Raw genomic sequence first — 19,636 nt, 5'->3', positions numbered from 1 at the left:
ATTTCAGCTGAAACATGAGCATGCTTGACCAGCAAATGCTAGACTACATAAAATGAATTCAACAATCATCTGCCAATGTCCAAATAAAAAATTCAATGAAGAAGGGAAAGAAGTTATACTTTCCATTGAAAAAGTCCTATTTTCATCTGGATAGCCCCCATGACCAAAAATGATCCCAGATGCTTTACGCCTACTGGTATTAATACAAAAGGCACCATACCTGTTGCTATTAGTCCAAATAATGTGGGCAAAATGCTATAACTGGTCACACAAAATACCTTGCAGAATTCATGATTTTTAAAGACATGCCTCCCTCTTAACACTTTATTTTCTTAATATGAATACTGTTCACTATACAAAGATTTCTAGCAATGGGGATTAAAAACATTAGCAAAATCTTTTTGAAGGCCCTGTCTTTTATTTTATTCTGAAGCTATTTCATACAATTAAGCCATGATTATGGCTCTGGTTATATGCCATTCTTTCTCTACTTTTAGTGAATAAGCAAAACATGATGGAGAAACTGTATGTTTTAACATTTGTACTTGTTCTCATATTTAATGGATCAAAAGATTTCGCAATTGAAACCTCAACTAGCCACGTCCTAAGTTAAAACACATGGCAGGAAATGAAGTTTTCCATAAAATAACATCTAGACTCTTCTACTGTTCAGTAAAATAACAATACATTTGCCAACTTTTACTAGCACACTTTTTTAATGCTTTGTCAGAGTCAGCATCTAAAAGGAAATGCCATCATACTGACTGAAAGGGTTTTATGGACAATATTTTGATGTTACTGCTGCTACAAAAGTCTCTGTTCAGGAAATGGGCCTTTCTCTGGGAAACCTGGCCGCCTTCCCCTGTTCACTCCCATTCATTCATTTGCTGGCTTAAAAATTTAGACAAAGTCAGGAGTAGAGACGACCTGAAACAAAAACACAGGTGGGGCACAGAGCATTTCAGAGGTGAAGGAAAATTTAGTCATCATCCAGAATAGTGCGTCATCTTACACATAGACACCAAGGCCCAGAGACATGATTTCAACTGTGGCTGAACACCAATCTGATGAGTAGGAATCTGATTAAAAGAAAATGGTTTTACTGAAGTAAATTACTGACAAGGAAAGACCACACAACTCTGTCAACTGTATAACCTCTTCAGCGGTGTGTGCCGTCAACACCACGGCCTGCTGTGACAATGCGCTCTCCCTGCTCCTCCCAAAGACCCACCCGTCCACCTGGGCTGAGTCTGCTCTCTGCCCCCTCAAGCCTTCACCCTCTCATGCATCACGCCTCGCTCCCCTGTCTCCATGACAACACATGCAAGCGTTCGGGTTTGCCGCCTCACAAAAGGACACCGGCAGCAAACGCCTACACACAGCGCTCACCATGGGGTAGCCACTCCACGTACAGCATTCATTCCACCATCACAACAACCCGAACAGGTGGGTATTGCTATCATCCCCATTTTATATGTGAGAAAACTGAGGTCCCAGAGCTAGTTAAGTGGCAAAGCCGAGATCTGAATCCAGGCACTTGACCACTGTGCTTTGCTGCTTCTCAAAATACAATAATTAAAACAAGCCTCTCCCTTAACCCAGCTGTTACCCCCTTTCTCTGCTAACATGCACATAAAAAATTTCAGAGGGATATATGGTCCCGGCTCCACTTCCTTATTTCCCACCCTCTCCCCAACACATCCATCAGGCGTTCACGCTCAGCGATGCACTGACACTGAAGCCAGCCACTCCGGCGGCCCGCTATCCACTCTGCTATATCCAGTGACGGCCTCTCAGCAGACGTCCACGTGGTTGGCTGCTCCCTCCCGGAAACGCTTTTCCTCCTGGCTTCACCAACACCTGCTGATCGCCTGCCTGCCTCGTCGGCCCCTGCTCCCCCATCTCCTCCGCTGGCCCTTCCTCCCCTGCTTGAGCTCTAGATGTCGACACGCCCCAGGCTGAGTGCCGGGCCCTCTCCCTCTCCTCTCTATGTGGCTTAAACTTTTCATCTCCAGCAGTGAACTCCAATCTCGTATACCCAACTGCTGACTTCAATTTCCATTTCAAACAAAACATCCGACATAGAACTCTTTTATCTCTCGAAGTTTCTTCCTTTTTATTATGGAAAACGTCAAACATACACAAAACTAGTAAAAATAGTATAATGAATCTCCATGCAGCCATGACCCACATTCAACAGTTGATGTGAGTTGACAAAGCTCATGGCTGATCTTGTCTCATCTGTAACTCCATCTACCTCCCACCCCAGATTATCCCCAAACTGAGCTCTTTATCCCCCCCTCCAAACTTGTTCTTCTCTATTTTAGTAAATATGTGCCACCACCATCATCTACCCCAATGATTCAAATCCCAAACTAGAAGTCTCTTGGTCTCCTGTCCTCTCACTAGCTGTACGCCCCCCGCCCCACCTGTGAATCCCATCAGCCCCACCCACAACCCCACCACGCTACTCTAAGCGCTACCCTAAGTCACCGTCATCTCTCCCCGGACTATGTCAGTAGCCTCCAACTCGGTGTCAAAGCACCGCAGAAGCCCAGAGCTCTACCGAGCCACTAGATGACCCACTTACAATGTAAACCACACGTCATTTCCCTGCTTTAAACCTTCTACCGTCCTGAGAATAAAACCCCAACTCCTTGTCCAAGGCCACAGCAGGTTCTATGACCTGGGCCCTGCCTACCCCTCATCTATCACCTTCTCTGAACACGCGGAGCTCGTTCCTGCCTCAAAGTCTCCGCACTCTCCAGTCCCTCCGCCAGGAATGCTGTGCACTAGGCTGGCTGGCTTTTCTCCTTATTCGAGTCTCAGCCCAAACGTTACAAACCAATAGGGAAATCACCCTCCCACCCCCCCATGACCCCATTACTCTGTTTTATTTCCTTCGTAGTGTTTATCACATCTGACATTCTCTGGTTTACCTGCTCCATATACCTCAGGGGCTTTACCTGCCTCATGCACTGCTGTACGGGGCTAGGTTACAGCAGGCACTCAATGCATGTCTGCTGGATTTAAAATGAAATCCATTTCATTTGATTGGATCCCCTAAGGGAAAAATGGAAAAGAGCCACCTCTTAGATTACTTAATTTGTTGAAAAAAAGTGTGTCGGTGAAAAGCAATGACACTAGACATTTTAGACACTAACAAGTTAAGTTCTGGGTCTAGTTAAGAAGTAGCAGGTGAGGCAAGTTCTCATTTTCACAGGCCTTATCTGCATATCATCACTGTTCCTACTTTACAAAGGGACTCATCCAAGGCAGTACAGGTAACCAGCCACAGAAGAGGTGTCGAGTGAAAAAGAATACACAACCTAAAAGTTGAGAATTATGCTTTATTCCATGGACTAACTGAGGACTTAAGTCTAGGATACAGCCTCTCAGATAGCTCTGAGATACTGTTCCAAAGAGGTAAGGGAGGAGCCAGGATATATAGGAGTTTCCGCAAAAAAGAAAAAAACCCAGGTAATCGACCATCAAAAGATTACTACTAATTAAAGAAAAACCAGACATCTCAAGTTAATGAATTTAGTGCTTCTCTATGTATGGGAAGATGCAAGAGTCTGAGCTTACTGAAATCATTCCTTTGATATGCACCTTGGCTATCTAGGGCCAGTATCCTGCTTTTCTCCATCCTGAATCCCCTCAGGGCGCACCATGGCGGGTGGTGGCTACAGTGGCCAATGGCTTGATGGCCCCAATATCCTTTGTTTACTGAAATGGGCAGGCGACATTCTTTGTCCACAGTGGGAGTAACACTTATTTATTCTACTCAATGAAACAGGTACTGAGTGCCTATGTCATGTCAGCACTATGCCAGGTACTGTGGCTACAGTGGCTTCCCTCTTCGTAGGCCTCCACTCACAGCAGGGTGCTGGGTACCTGAGGAGCTGGAGGCCAGCTGCCAGGGCCATCAGACTGCACCCCCCTGGGAGATTCTCCAAGAGACTTGGGCCCAGACCCCCCACAAGCCCCCAGCTGCCTCTAGGTGGCAGGTGCCTGAGGTCTCCCCACCACTCTCTGCTCTGTCAGGGCTGACAGTGCCGTGAATGCCAAGTGCCGCTCATCTCAATCCGGATAATCTCTAAACGGTTCTCTGACCGTCAGTCGAAGCAAATTAGCTGTCCAACTGCTGGGAAACATTCCATATTAAAAAGATGCCCCCCCCACCTCCCAACTTGAAGAAGGCCGCTCCAGCACACAATCTTCCCCAAATGTACAGGTGATGACTAGCAGAGAAGTGTAAGAGTTAAACTCAGAACACGATCCAGCTCTCCAACTAAGCAGCCTATTCCACTCAAATCCAAGCCTCAGCAAAACCCAAAGTCAAGCAGATTCTCAGCACTCAATAACCAGCAATGGGACTCATAGGATCCCCAAATGTCTCTGACCCAGGAGCCCAGTCATTTGGTTTTATTGTGACAGCAGTAACTCCCCCGTTTGTTATGCCCAGTAACACTAAGTGAAGTTTTGATCTGGAACAGAGATAAGGCTGTGTGACATTTACCTCCCATTTTGTTGCTCAATTGAACTTTGTCTAAATCAAGTGTCACAATCCTCTGCTATATTAGAAAGAAAGACCAATTTGATAACAAAGATCTGAGTTCAAGGGCTGAGTTCTCCATTTACTTGAACAAGTCCCTTAAACTTAGGCCAACAATGTAATTTATCACCCAAAACAGGGCCCTTGTGAGAGTGAAAGGGGGTGCTACTGACAATTGTACCAGAGGAAGAGTCATAAGCCAGGACTACCCCAGGCAAACAGAAAGCAGGGTCATCCTATCTAAATCTCTGAAACCTTAATTTCCTCATCTGTGAAATGGGGATAAGCACCAGGGTGGCTGTGAGAATCAAGTAACAACTTATTGTCTAATCGAGGGCTTTGTAAACAACAGGCAACAATACACATAAGGCACTTGTAGGATAAGGCATAGGCTTCTAAAAGAAGTACACTAGTACAATTAAAAAAGTATTAATCCCAAGGAGGAACATACCTAGACACACAGTAACCAAACTGACAAAAATTAAAGACAAAGAGAAAATATTAAAAGCAATAAGGGAAAAGCAACAAATAACATACAAGGAATCCCCATAAGACTATCAGCTGATCTTTCAGCAGAAACTCCGCAGGCCAGAAGGGAGTGATGTAATATATTTAAAGTGATGAAAGGGAAAAACCTACAACCAAGAATACGCTACCCAGCAAGGCTCTCATCAGATCTGATGGAGAAATCAAAAGTTTACAAACAAGTAAAAGCTAAAAGAATTCAGCACCACCAAACCAGCTTTATAACAAATACTGCAGGAATTTCTCCAAGTGGAAAAGAAAAGGCCACAACTAGAAACAAGAAAATTATGAAAGGGGAAAGCTCACCAGTAAAGGCAAACATATAGTAAAAGTAGAAAATCATCCACACACAAATATGGTATTAAAACCAGTAATCATGAGAGGAGGAGAGTACAAGAGCAGGATATTTGAAATGCACTTGAAATTAAGAGACCAGCAATTGAAAACAATCATGTATATATATAGACTGCTATATCAAAACCTCATGGTAACCACAAATGAAAAATCTGTAATAGATATCCACACGAAAAAGAAAAAGGAATCCAAGAACAACACAAAAGGTAATCAATCACACGAGAAGAGAACAAAAGAGGAAAGGAAGAAAAAAGACCTAAAAAAACAAATCCAAAATTAATAAAATGGCAATAAGAACATACATATGGATAATTACCTTAAATGTAAACACATTAAATGCTCCAACCAAAGACACAGACTGGCTGAATGGATACAGAAACAAGGCCCATATATATGCTGTCTACAAGAGACCCACTTCAGATCTAGAGACACATACAGACTGAAAGTGAGGGGATGGAGAAAGGTATTCCATGCGAATGGAAATCAAAAGACAGCTGGAGTAGCAATACTCATATCAGACAAAATAGACTTTTAAATAAAGACTGTTACAAGAGACAAAGAAATACACTACATAATGATCAAGGGATCAATCCAAGAAGAAGATATAACAACTGTAAATATATATGCACCCAACACATGAGCACCTCAATATATAAGGCAAATGTTAACAGACATAAAAGAAATTGACAGTCACATAATAATAGTGGGGGACTTTAACACCCCACTTACATCAATGGACAGATCAACCAGACAGAAAATCAATAAGGGAACACAGGCCTTAAATGACACATTAGACCAGACGGACTTAACTGATATTTACAGAGCATGCCATCTGAAAGCAGCAGAATACACATTCTTTTCAAGTGCAATGGAACATTCTCCAGGACAGATCACATGCTGGGCCACAAGGCAAGCCTCAGTAAATTTAAGAAAACTGAAATCATATCAAGTATCTTTTCCAACCACAATGCTATGAGATTAGAAATCAACAAGAAAAAACTGCAAAAAACACAAACATGTGGAGGCTAAACAATATGCTACTAAACAACCAATAGATCACCAAAGAAATCAAAGAGGAAATCAAAAAATACCTAAACACAAATGAAAACAAAAACACGATGATCCAAAACCTGTGGGACACAGCAAAAGCCATTCTAAAAGGGAAGTTTATAGCAATACAAGCTTCCCTCAGGAAACAAGAAAAGTCTCAAACAACCTAACCTTACACCTAAAGCAACTAGAGAAAGAAGAACAAAACCCCAAGAAGGAAAGAAATCATAAAGAGCAGAGCAGAAATAAATGAAATAGAGATGAAGAAAACAGAAAAGATCAATGAAATTAAAAGCTGCTTCTTTGAAAAGATAAACAAAATTGATGAACGTTTAGCAAGACACATCAAGAAAAAAAGGGAGAGGGCCCAAATCAATAAAATTTGAAACGAAAAAGGAGAATTTACAACAGACACCACAGAAATACAAAGGATCACAAGAGACTACTACAAGCAACTACATGCCAATAAAACGGACAACCTAGAAGAAATGGACAAATTCTTAAAAAGGTACAATCTCCCAAGACTGAACCAGAAAGAAATAGAAAATATGAACAGATCAATTACAAGTACTGAAATTGAATCTATGATTTAAAAACTCCAGAACACAAAAGTCCAGGACCAGATGGCTTCACAGGTGAATTCTATCAAACATTTAGAGAAGAGGTCCAAGAGGGAGGGGATATATGTATACATATATCTGATTCACTTCACTGTACAGCAGAAACTAACACAACACTGTAAAGCAATTATATGCCAATAAAAAAAATTAAATTAAATTAAATTAAATTAAGATAGGGAAGCATTAACACCTATCCTTCTGAAACTATTCCAAAAAACTGCAGAGGAAGAAACACTTCCAAACTCATTCTATGAAGCCACCATCACTCTGCTACCAAAACCAGACAAAGATACCACAAAAAAAGAAAATTACAGGTCAATATCACTGATGAACAGAGATGCAGAAATCCTCAACAAAATACTAGCAAACCAAATCCAACAATATATTAAAAGGATCATACACCATGACCAAGTGGGATTTATCCCAGGGATGCAAGGATCTTTCAATATCGGCACAGCAAACAGTGTGATACACCACATTAACAAACTGAAGAATAAAAACCATATGATCATCTCATTAGATGCAGAAAAAGCTTTTGATAAAATTCAACATCCATTTATGATAAAATACTCTCCAGAAAGTGGGCATAGAGGGAATCTACCTCAACATAATAAAGGCCATATACGACAAACCCACAGCAAACATACTCAACAGTGAAAAACTAAAAGCATTTCCTCTAAGATCAGGAACAAGACAAGGATGTCCTCTCTTGCCACTTTTATTCAACATAGTTTTGTAAGTCCTAGCCACAGCATCACAGTCAAATGTCATTCAGTTCAGAGCTCAGTTTCCCTCAGACAGCTTACAGTTACAGCCCCAAGTAAGAGGTATTAATATCATAATATGGTCATTCAGTAAATTCTCCAGAGGGAACCCCAGGCCTAGTAAGGAAAGGACACTTCCGGGCTGGTGAGTGCTCCATTGTGGACCCAGTCCAGGAAGCAGCAGGGTCCTCTGGCCTAGGAATCAGAGACCTGGAGCTTCCCTCTGGCCCCAGGCTCTGCTGCCTCTGCTGTAACATGGGGATGCCAAGCTATCCTTAGGCTGCCTCACAGGCTGGAACTGAAGGGCAAATGACGTGTGGGGAGTTCTGTGCAGTATGCTAGCCGTACAAAGGGAAGGCAGGGTCTGCAGACAAGAGAGGAGAAGGTGGTCCGGCCTGACCACAGGTGCCGGTCGTTTCCACAAGTCCAAGCTGAGCGCCTGTTCCATGGCTAGGAGCTGCACTCCGGAGGGACGCAGGTGAGCCCCTGATGACCTTACACCACTAAGGTCGTGGTTCCAGACACCACCTGGCTTATTCAGCTCCCCCGCAGCACCCCACTCTCATTCTGGGTGGTGGAGGAGCAGAAATGAGAAACAGAGAAGGAGGGGAGCTGCAACTGGAAAATCTCCCGCCTAGCTGATACCACGGCTGGAATTACCCTGTAATCTCTGACTTCCAGGCATTACAACTCTCAACTGTTCAATCACACTACTGGAGTTTACATTAACTTTCTGTGCAGTTTTCTTAAACTTGGCTCAAAATAACCTCTCAGAAGTCTCAGAAATTCTGTCCTGTAAAATTTGAATTCAGGAATTGGCAAATTACAATCGACCCACAGGCCAAATCTGAGTGTTCTGGTGAATGCCATCTTATTGGAACGCAGCCACAACAATCTGTTTACATGTTGTCCAGGGCTATCTTCACACTACAAAGGCAGAGTTTTGTAGTTGTAACTGAGACAGGGTGGCCCTGGAAGCCTAAAATACTCACTATCTGGCTCCTTATGAAAAGTTTGCCAAACTCGACTCATAATTCTACCTGTCTCAAAATACAACAGAAGAGAGTATAGTCCAAACCTGTTAAATAAACTGCTTTTTCTTCAAAGCTGGCAAGGTTTCACTTTAAAAAAAAATTCTAACAAATCTCACTTTTACAGAGTCAGCACTTTTGCGTGTTGAAAAAACCAAAAAAAAGCGTTTTCAGATTTATCATCAGCGGGAAAAGCATATTTTCTCACACAGTCATAAATCTATTATGCTGAACTACTTTACATAAACTCCTCAAAAACACATTGGCTTAAAGCTGAATCCACAAACACACCACTCTTGGTCCCAAAGCAATTTTCTGAAAGTAGAATAAGCTTGAGGGTGGGGCCTAAATAATACTCTTTTACATTAAAGTATATTCTATTATTAACACTAAAAATTAAACTACTGCGACAATGCAATTTCTGACCATGTTTGTAGAAGTGTATAATCCTTCCTTATATGAAATAGTTTTTTAACTGTTAGTTTAAATACACTTACAAAACTAAGCTAAGTATTTCCAAATACGTGAAGAATCATTCAAAAGCAAAATCAAATATCCAACTGATGGTTTTAAAAGAAAATGGGGTTACTCACGGAGCTCAAGGGTGAGGATCCTTTATTTCCCAGCCCTTGACACCCCTTCGGGTTGGTGGATTAGCCCTTCTATGGTCTGAATATGGAGGAAAATATCTGCACGTGGGAAGGGTAACAAGAGCTCGTCCACCTTCCTTTCTCAGATGTTAGTGCTTTCTCCCTTTTGATGAAATAGGAAGTTGTTCTAAAGTAGGGATAAGAACAAGGACTCTGAGACATGGTGTCAAAAAAAAAAAAAGAAAGAAATAGCAAGCTGCTCATAAAATGTAGGCTCTAAAAGAAGTTCTAATGCTAAAATAGAACCTTAAACCTTATGCCTGTGAGGATAGTTCCCTCCATTGCTGCTACACTCCCTTCATCAAAAACAAATCTATCAGGACTTCCCTGGTGGTGCAGTGGTTAAGAATCTGCCTGCCAATTCAGGGACACGGGTTCAATCCCTGGTACAGGAAGATCCCACATGCCACAGAGCAACTAAGCCTGTGCGCCGCAACTACTGAGCCCACACTCTAAAGCCCATGAGCCACAACTACTGAGCCTACGTGCCACAACTACTGAAGCCCACGTGCCTAGAGCCTGTGCTCCGCAACAAGAGAAGCCACCGCAATGAGAAGCCCGTGCACCGCAACGAAGTGTAGCCCCCGCTCACCACAACTAGAGAAAGCCCACATGCTGCAACAAAGACCCAACACAGCCAAAAATAAATAAATAAATAAATAAATTTATTTTTTAAAAAAAATCCATCCATTCCAAGTTTAAGGGGAACAATTTGAGTATTTTGCTGTTATCTTTTCAAATCAGTTGTCATATGCTCTGTTCAGAAAAGTTCTGAAGAGAAAAATAACAAACTTGCCTTGACTGTCTTCACAGGGATCAAGCTCATGTAATGCCCTCTCAGTAAGCCAGTCCTAACTGCGTGCAAACTGCCAGCGAGGAGAACCTGCCCTGGCCCAAGATACAAACCTCCCGGCGAAAGACATCTGCAGTTCTCTCCAAGTGATCAGTTTTCCTTTTGGATTTCATTACGCTTAAATAGAAAGTAAAATTAGGTTATTAAGTATTATCCTCCTGAAAATTAATTACACTAGTAATTATCGTGACTATCCAATACCTGTCATACCTGTAGCTGGAAAGCAACAGCATGACTATCCACAATACAATATAACATCATGGATCCCAGAAAGTGGCCCATGAAAATCTGCACATCTAACTAAAGCTTAACGATCCACTGATAGCATGCACATGTAAGCAAGACGTTACGATATGCCTCCCATGATCATCAGCAGGTCGGGTCTTTTTGAAAATCAACCTCAAATGACACTGAAGGTGACAACTCACCTGCTTAGAGTAAGGTGGCGCAAAGTGCTGGGTGTCAGTCTCCTCAAAGCAGCCTGAGCGCAGATGGCCCCCACAAAGCCTCGCAGCAACGCAGGAATCATGACAGCCATGGTGCTTCCTGGGAAACAACAAACTGAAAGTTAAAATATTTTAAGGAAAAGTAGGGAAATATCAGACTATCTTAGGGGCCAGTGAAGAAGAGTTTGGATTTTTGTTGCTGATATTATGAGCTGATATAACAGCAAAGCAATTAACTTCACCCTGACAAAATTTCTCCTACTACATACAACTGATTCAACTGATCTCCACAGTACATATGTATGTAATTATTGGTGTTGTCAAATATTCGTGTTCTCTATTAGTTTCCAAAATCTCTGACCAAACTCATGGGACTAATCTTCTGCTATTACAGAAGAGGACAGTAGATTTTATAACTGCCTAATAATTATATTCTGCCCAGAGCACCACATAAGTCTTTAATATATCTTGTTAGATAAAGTGAAAGGGGCAGACAAATTTTCTGAGGTTCACGGCAATGAGAATAAACAAACTCCAACTACATGCAGTAACATAGGTGAGTATCACAAATATCACAGTAAATGAAAAGAATGAAAGAAGCCAAACTCAAAGAAGTCAGTCATACAGAGTACAAAAACAGAAAAAAAGAATCTACGCAGTTAGAAATCAAGTTAGTAATTACTCCTGGTGAGGTGCCAATGACAATGTCGTTTCTTAATATGAATGCTGATTGCATGGGTATTTTCATTTTGAAAAAAATTCATCAAATCACAGAGGAATTTTGGGGCAGTAAAAATACTCTGCATGGTACCATAATGACAAATGTCATTAAACATATGTCCAAATCCACAGAACATACAACCAAGGGTGAGCCGTGGTGTTAGACTTGGGGTGATTATGATGTATCAGTGCAGGTTCATCACTTATAACAACTGTCCCACTCTGGTGGGGGATGTGGATGATGGGGGAGGCTGTGCACGTATGAGGGGCAGGGAGTGTATGGGGAATCCCTCTACTAGCCCTCAGTTTTGCTGTGAACCCAAAACTGCTCTAAAAAAAAAAATCAAGTCTTAAAAATTCAATGAAGCAGTTCTCTTAGGATTTATGTACTCCTGTTTATATGTTACACTTCAATAACAAGTTAAAAAAAAGCCAGAAAGATTCTCCAACATTTCAAATTCTAAAAACTACTGGCCTATCAGGGAAAGCACTGATTGGAAGTCAAATGATACATTTTTTTTGCTTCCTATCACTCTGTTTTCCTCTGCCAATTTTTAAATATTTCTTTGCCTAAGATGGCCACTTTTAACACGTTATATTGCCATATATATCTGTCCTTTACTATCTTAGTTGGCTTGAAAATAAATTAAAATGTATGTGAACACTCTATTTCCTGAGCTCTTTGGAAGGTACTACATAAATTAATTGTAACAAATACAGTGTTAGAAAAATATTCAAGTGAGGTGTGCTGCATTCCTACTCCACATTCATTGATTTAGTCCTTCATTTGACAAATATTTATTAAAGCCCATCACATGGCAGATCCTGGGGATACAAACATGAACAAAACAAAGACCTTAGGGAGCCTACATTTAAAAGACAGAGACAAGAAATAAATAAAAGTAAATAAATTGAAAAGTGATGTCAGTTACATGTAATTTATTCAGTTATAACCAAATCATATCAAAAAGCCACTGTTTCATAACTAGTCTTTAGACAAGTAAAAGATCTGCTTCTTGCCACGCAGCATCACTGTGGATAAACATGCTACTCACTATTTTCCTCTCTAGTAAATGAAATAAGTATAAGGCCTCTTTCACCTCATGGAAGACTACTACACGTAGTTTTTCTCCTCTGAATGTACTAAACCAAAAATGGCACATAAATCATTGAAAGAAAGAAGGCAAAACTTACTTTAGAAGTCCATGAGAGTTCAGGAGTCATTAAGAGTATGGCTGGCTGACTGACTGACGTGCAGTATTCTGGTCCTGCATTTACACTGAGACCTTTGGAATATACAGCGGTTGGAACACAGACAGTGTTTCCATATACTGAAATTCTCACAAAGTTCCTGCAATGGCAGAGACAACATATAAGAACGATGTTTGGGAAAATTAAAAAGCACTGTCTCTTAGTGGCAAAAGGAAAGGCTCATTGCAATCAGCAAGCATCACCGCAGAGCAAGCCGACTCTCAAAGACCCCCTTTCCATTCATTCCTCCTCCTGTTTCCACTTTTCTTGTCTGATTGTCTTGCTGCTTCTCTCTTTCATCTTCCTTGGCCTGTCTCTAACTCCTGCTGCTCAGGGTATCCACCCCGTGAACAACCAGCTCAATGGCTGGAATGATATAGTTACATGTCACTTGGGGTCAACTTCCCTGATAAAATTTAACTGATATGTAGGTACACACGGACACCCTGTTCTGCTCAATGTTTTGGACAACTACAAATGTGTTTGGACAACTACAATAAGTTGTCCTCATCTAAGACACATATTTTAGTGATTATGCTGTTTGAACGGTCTACTGCTCAACTGAACTGGAAAACAAAGAAATGTTAATTTTTAAAAGCTGTTCTCTTTAAAATTCTAAAATCTTGTTTTGTAACAATAGTAACCATGACCAAGAGCACCACCTACTGGTAAATAAAGGGTATTTCATCAAATTGTGTTCAATGTGCCTTCCAAAGCAATAGGTATTTAAAGAAAAAAAACCTACCCATATTTTGAAATATGTCCAATGGTTTTACATATTCATTGAAGTATTAATTAACTATGGAAAATTAACATATATTAAGTAATTTTCAAAGCCATACAAAAAAGAATATTCCATCAATGTTTGTATCCTCATGGGCCTTACCTCACCGAAGTTATTTTATTTCTAAAACAGAGAAAAGTATCATAAATGCTAAATAAAACATATATCCATTTAAACAGTGAACTGAAAGCAACAGATAATTATGACACTATACATATAAAATCCTGAAGATGCTACCAAAAAACTACTAGAGCTCATCAATGAATTTGGTAAAGTCGCAGGATACAAAATTATACACAGAAATTCGTTGCATTTCTATACACTAGCAACAAAAGATCAGAAAGAGAAATTAAGGAAACAATCCCATTTAACATCACATCAAAAAAAAAAAAAAAAACTAAGGAAACAATCCCATTTAACATCACATCAAAAAAAAAAAAAAAAACCTAGCAATAAAACTACCTAAGGAGATAAAAGACCTGTACTCCAAAAACTGTAAGATGCTGATGAAAGAAATCAAAGATGACACAAACAGATGGAAAGATACATCATGTTCTTGGACTGGAAAAATCAATATTGTCAAAATGACTATATTACCCAAGGCTATCTACAGATTCAATGCAATCCTTATCAAATTACCAATGGCATTTTGCACAGAACTAGAACAAAAAATTTTAAAATCTGTATGGAAATACAAAAGACCCTGAGTAGCCAAAGCAATCTTGAGAAAGAAAAACGGAGCTGGAGGAATCAGGCTCCCTGACTTCAGACTATACTACAAAGCTATGGTCATCAAAACAGTATGGTACTGGCACAAAAACAGACATGTAGATCAATGGAACAGGATAGAAAGCCCAGAAATAAACCCACACACCTATGCTCAATTAACCTATGACAAAGGAGGCAGGAATATACAATGGAGAAAAGACAGTCTCTTCAGTAAGTGGTGCTGGGAAAACTGGACAGCTACATGTAAAAGAATGAAATTAGAACGTTCTCTAACACCATGCACAAAAATAAATTCAAAATGGATTAAAGACCTAAATGTAAGACCAGGTACCATAAAACTCCTAAAGGAAAACATAAGCAGGACACTCTTTGACATAAATTGCAGCTATATCTTTTTGGATCTGTCTCCTAGAGCACGGGTCCCCAACCCCGGGTCACACAGCAAGGGGGAACCGGGTCGCACAGCAGGAGGTGAGCAGCGGGCAACTGAGCGAAGCTTCATCCGTATTTACAGCCGCTCCCCATCGCTCACATTACCACCTGAGCTCCGCCTCCTGGCAGATCAGCAGCAGCATTAGATTCTCATAGGAGCACAAACCCTACTGTGAACTATGCACGCAAGGGATCTAAGCTGCATGCTCCTTATGAGAATCTAATGCCTGATGATCTGAGGTGAAGCTGAGGTGGTGATGCTAGCACTGGGGAGTGGCTGCAAATACAGATCATTAGCAGAGAGGTTTGACTGCACAGAGACCATAATAAATCAACTGCTTGCAGACTCATATCAAAACCCTATCAGTGAGTGACAAGTGACAATTAAGCTGCATCTGGTGGCAGGCTTTATAGTGGCAAGTGAGTTGCTGTACTTCAATTGTACAGCTGCATCTAGTGGCAGGCTTTGAGTCAGAATCCGACACTTATTTAGTCCATGCGTGGCCCACCCATTATTTTATTTACCACTTTCATTGTGCCTCTTTCCTGCACTGCGCACTTGTCTCAGTCAGAGTTTTGGTAAGCCCACAAGCTAACCCTAGCCAAAATGCATAAAAAACAAACATCGCTGGAGAGCTTCTTTGAAAATGGGGAAAGACCCAATGATGAGACAGCAGAAGACTCTAAGACTGCCAACAGAAAGAAAGCTGGATTTAAAAGAAAATACCAAGAGTCTTACATAATTACGGGTTCATTGCAACAGGTTATTCACATTCTCCAAGCCTGCTTTGTATAATATGTGGCAACCGGCTATCCAACAAAGCCATGAAACCTTCAACTGCTTCGCCACATGGAGACCAAGCACCCTGCATTAAAAGACAAGCCTCTGGAGTTTTTCAAAAGAAAAAAACATGAACACGAAGAACAGAAGCAATTATTGAAGGCCACCACTTCATCAAATGTGTCTGCACTGAGAGCATCATTCTTAGTGCCCAACCACATTGCTAAAGCTAAGAAGCCCTTTACTATTGGTGAAGAGCTGATCCTGCCTGCTAAGGACATTTGTCGTGAACTTTTAGGAGAGGCTGCAGTTCAAAAGGTGGCATGTGTTCCTCTTGCAGCTAGCACCGTAACTAGATGAACTGATGAAATAGCAGCAGAGGATACTGAGAGACAATTGTTCAAGAGGATTAATGAGTCACCGTGGTATGCAATCCACCTTGACGAGTCTACTGATGTTGACAATAAGGCAACAACGCTTGTTTTTTGTGCAATATATTTTTCAGAAGGATGTGTATGAGGATAAGTTATGCGCACTTTTGTTGCCAACCAACACCACAGCTGCAGAACTATTCAACTCTTTGGACTTATCAGGACAAATCAGGAAAACTGAATTGGTCATTTTTTTAAAATTAATTAATTTATTTACTTTTGGCTGCATTGGGTCTTCATTGCTGTGCGCGGGCTTTCTCTAGTTGTGGTGAGTGGGGGCTACTCTTCATTGCAGTGCATGGGCTTCTCATTGTGGTGGCTTCTCTTGCTGTGGAGAACGGGCTCTAGGCGCACAGGCTTCAGTAGTTGTGGCACACGGGCTCAGTAGTTGTGGCTCGCAGGCTCTAGATCACAGGCTCAGTAGTTGTGGTACATGGGCATGTGGGATCTTCCGGGACTAGGGCTTGAACCCGTGTCCCCTGCGTTGGCAGGCGGATTCTTAACCACTGCGCCACCAGGGAAGCCCTGAATTGGTCATTTTGTATCAGTATATGCGCAGACGGAGCACCTTCCACAACTGGACAGCTTTCTGGTTTCACTACTTGGGTCAAAGAGGTCGCTTATGAATGTGAGTCTACGCACTGTGTCATCCGTAGAGAAAGGCTGGTTAGCCGAAAAATGTCAGCTGAACTTAACGTTTTGCAGGATGTGATTAAAATTATCAACCACATTAAAGTACATGCCCTTAACTCACATCTGTTTGTGCAGCTCTGTGAGGAGATGGACACAGAGCATACACGTCTTCTCTTATACACAGAAGTGAGATGGCTTTCTAAAGGTAGATCACTGGCCACAGTTTCTGAGTTACAAGAGCCGCTCCAGAGATTTCTTTTAGAAAAACAGTCACCACTGGCACTACATTTCAGTGACACAGAATGGGTCACAAAACTTGCTTACTTGTGTGACATATTCAACCTGCTCAGCGAACTCAATCTGTCACTTCACAGGAGAACGACAACTGTGTTCAAGTTGGCAGGTAAAGTGGCTGCATTCAAAGCCAAACTGGAATTATGGGGATAACAAGTGAACACTGGGAATTTTGACATGTTTCAAACATTAGCAGAGATTTTGAAAGAGACTGAGCCAGGGCCTTCTTTCTCCCAGCTAGTGCATGATCACCTATCTCAGCTTTCAAAAGAGTCTGAGCATTACTTCCCAACCACAAAAGACCCCTGAACTGGGAAGGTATGGATCCGTGACCCATTTGTGAGTAAGCCAGGTGAATCGACTTCGTCCGTGCTAGAAGAGAATCAACTGCTTGAGATCGCAAATGATGGTGGCCTTAAAAGTACGTTTGAGTCAACTTCAAATCTCCATACATTCTGGATTAAAGTCAAGGCGGGATATTCTGAGATCGCCATAAAAGCACTGAAAAGCCTGCTTCCCTTTCCAACATCCTATCCTCGTGAAGCAGGGTTTTCTGCAGGGACAGCAACCAAAACTAGATCACAGAGTAGAGTGGACATAAGCCACACACTTCAGGTGTCCCCTGCCTCCCATCACCCCCAGATGGGACCATCTAGTTGCAGGAAAACAAGCTCAGGGCTCCCACTGATTCTGCATTACCGTGAGTTGTATAATTATTTCATTATATATTACGATGTGATAATAATAGAAATAAAGTGCACAATAAATGTAATGCGCTTGAATCATCCTGAAACCATCCCCCCCACCCCACCCCGGTCTGTGGAAAAATTGTCGTCCACGAAACCGGTCCCTGGTGTCAAAAAGGTTGGGGCCGCTGTCCTAGAGTAACGGAAATTAAAACAAACAAATGGGACCTAATTAAACTTAAAAGCTTTTGCACAGCAGAGGAAACCATGAACAAAACGAAAAGACAACCTACCGAATGGAATAAAAAATTTGCAAACGATGCAACCAACAAGGGGTTCATCTCCAAAATATACAAACGGCTCATACAGCGCAATATCAAAAAATCAAACAACCCAATCAAAGAATGGACAGAAGATCTAAATAGACATTTCTCCAAAGACATACAGATGGCCAAAGACACATGAAAAGATGCTCAGCATTGCTAATTATTCGAGAAATGCAAATCAAAACTAAAATGATGTATCACCTTACACTAGTCAGAATGGCCATTATCAAAAAGTCTACAAATAATAAATGCTGGAAAGGGTGTGGAGAAAAAGGAACCCTCCTACCCTGTTGGTGGGAATGTAAACTGGTGCAGCCTCTATGTAGAACAGTATGGACGTTCCTTAAAAAACTAAAAATAAAGCTACCATATGATCCTACAATCCAACTCCTGGACATATACCCAGAGAAAACCATAATTCGAAAAGATACATGCACCCCAATGTTCACTGCAGCACTATTTACAATAGCCAAGACATGGAAGCAACTTAAATGGCCATTGACAGATGAATGGATAAAGATGTGGTATATATATACAATGGAATATTACTCAGCCATAAAAAAGAATGAAATAATGCCATTTGCAGCAACATGGATGGACCTAGAGATTTTCACACTAAGTGAAGTCAGACAAAGAAAGACAAATAACCACATGATATCACTTATATGTGGAATCCAAAATATGATACAAATGAACTTATCTATGAAACAGAAACAGACACACAGACATAGAAAATGAACTTATGGTTACCAAAGGGGAAAGAAGGGGAGGAATACATGTTTGGGATTAACATATACACACTACTATATATAAAATAGATAACCAACAATGACCTACTGTATAGCACAGGGAACTATACTCAATATTTTGTAATAACCTATAAGGGAGGAAAATCTGAAGAACATATATACTTATGTATGTATAACTGAATCGCTGTGCTATACACCTGAAACTAACCAACACTGCAAATCAACTATACTTCAATAAAAATTTTTTTAAAAAACAAAGTCACATTCAAAAAATTCAAAGAAATACAAAAAAAAGAAAAAAAAACTACTCATATTTTGAAATTTATGTCCAATGGTTTTATATATTCAATGTATTAATTAACTATATAAAATTAACATATTAAGTAATTTTCAAAACCATACAAGAAAGAATATTCCATCAATATTTGTATCCTCATGGGCCTTATCTCACCAAAAAGTTATTTTATTTTTAAAACAGAGAAAAGTATCATAAATGCTAAATAAAACAGATATCCATTTAAGCAATGAACTGCAAGCAACAGATTAAGATTTAAAATGAATGATACTAGTTTCTGTTCAATAACTACATTCAAATTCTTTAACAATTACTGAGGCACCAGGCACTATTTTAGGTCGTGGAGACACAATAAACAACCAGACACAAGGCCTTTGCCATCGTGAGGTTTTTATCACAATGTCTACAACAGATAATAATAAACAGATAATTAAGGAGACACAGATTACAGTGAGTGTGATAAAGGAAATAAGAGTGACGGGGTAGGTGGGGGAATATCAGGAAAGGTCTCTCTCAAGAGGCACCAGAGCTGAGACCCGAATGAGGGGGAAGAGGCAGCCAAGCAGGCGTTAAGTGCAGAGCCCTGGAGCGAGGCCCCATGGCAGAAACAAGCCTGGTGCGGTAGAGGAAGCACAGCCAGTGTGACTGGAGAGCAGTGAGCCCAGGACAGTGAC

The 19,636-nt window shown here is 40.9% G+C and overlaps 1 protein-coding gene across 1 annotated transcript in view; it reads right to left on the bottom strand.

Moving 5' to 3' along the window:
* Window positions 1-19,636, bottom strand: part of OXNAD1 (oxidoreductase NAD binding domain containing 1) — a 54,681-nt gene that overhangs the window by 31,573 nt on the left and 3,472 nt on the right. Inside the window, exons 2-4 of the mRNA XM_059921942.1 lie at window positions 12,766-12,922; window positions 10,834-10,951; window positions 10,459-10,522 (exon numbers count right to left, since the gene is read on the bottom strand). Of these exons, the coding sequence (XP_059777925.1) occupies window positions 10,459-10,522; window positions 10,834-10,943 (174 nt within the window). The 5' untranslated portion in view covers window positions 10,944-10,951; window positions 12,766-12,922. The remainder of the gene's footprint in view (window positions 1-10,458; window positions 10,523-10,833; window positions 10,952-12,765; window positions 12,923-19,636) is intronic.

Source organism: Balaenoptera ricei, chromosome 4 (assembly GCF_028023285.1).
Source record: "Balaenoptera ricei isolate mBalRic1 chromosome 4, mBalRic1.hap2, whole genome shotgun sequence".
Taxonomy (NCBI): domain Eukaryota; kingdom Metazoa; phylum Chordata; class Mammalia; order Artiodactyla; family Balaenopteridae; genus Balaenoptera; species Balaenoptera ricei.
This window is presented reverse-complemented; position numbering and strand designations above follow the sequence as displayed.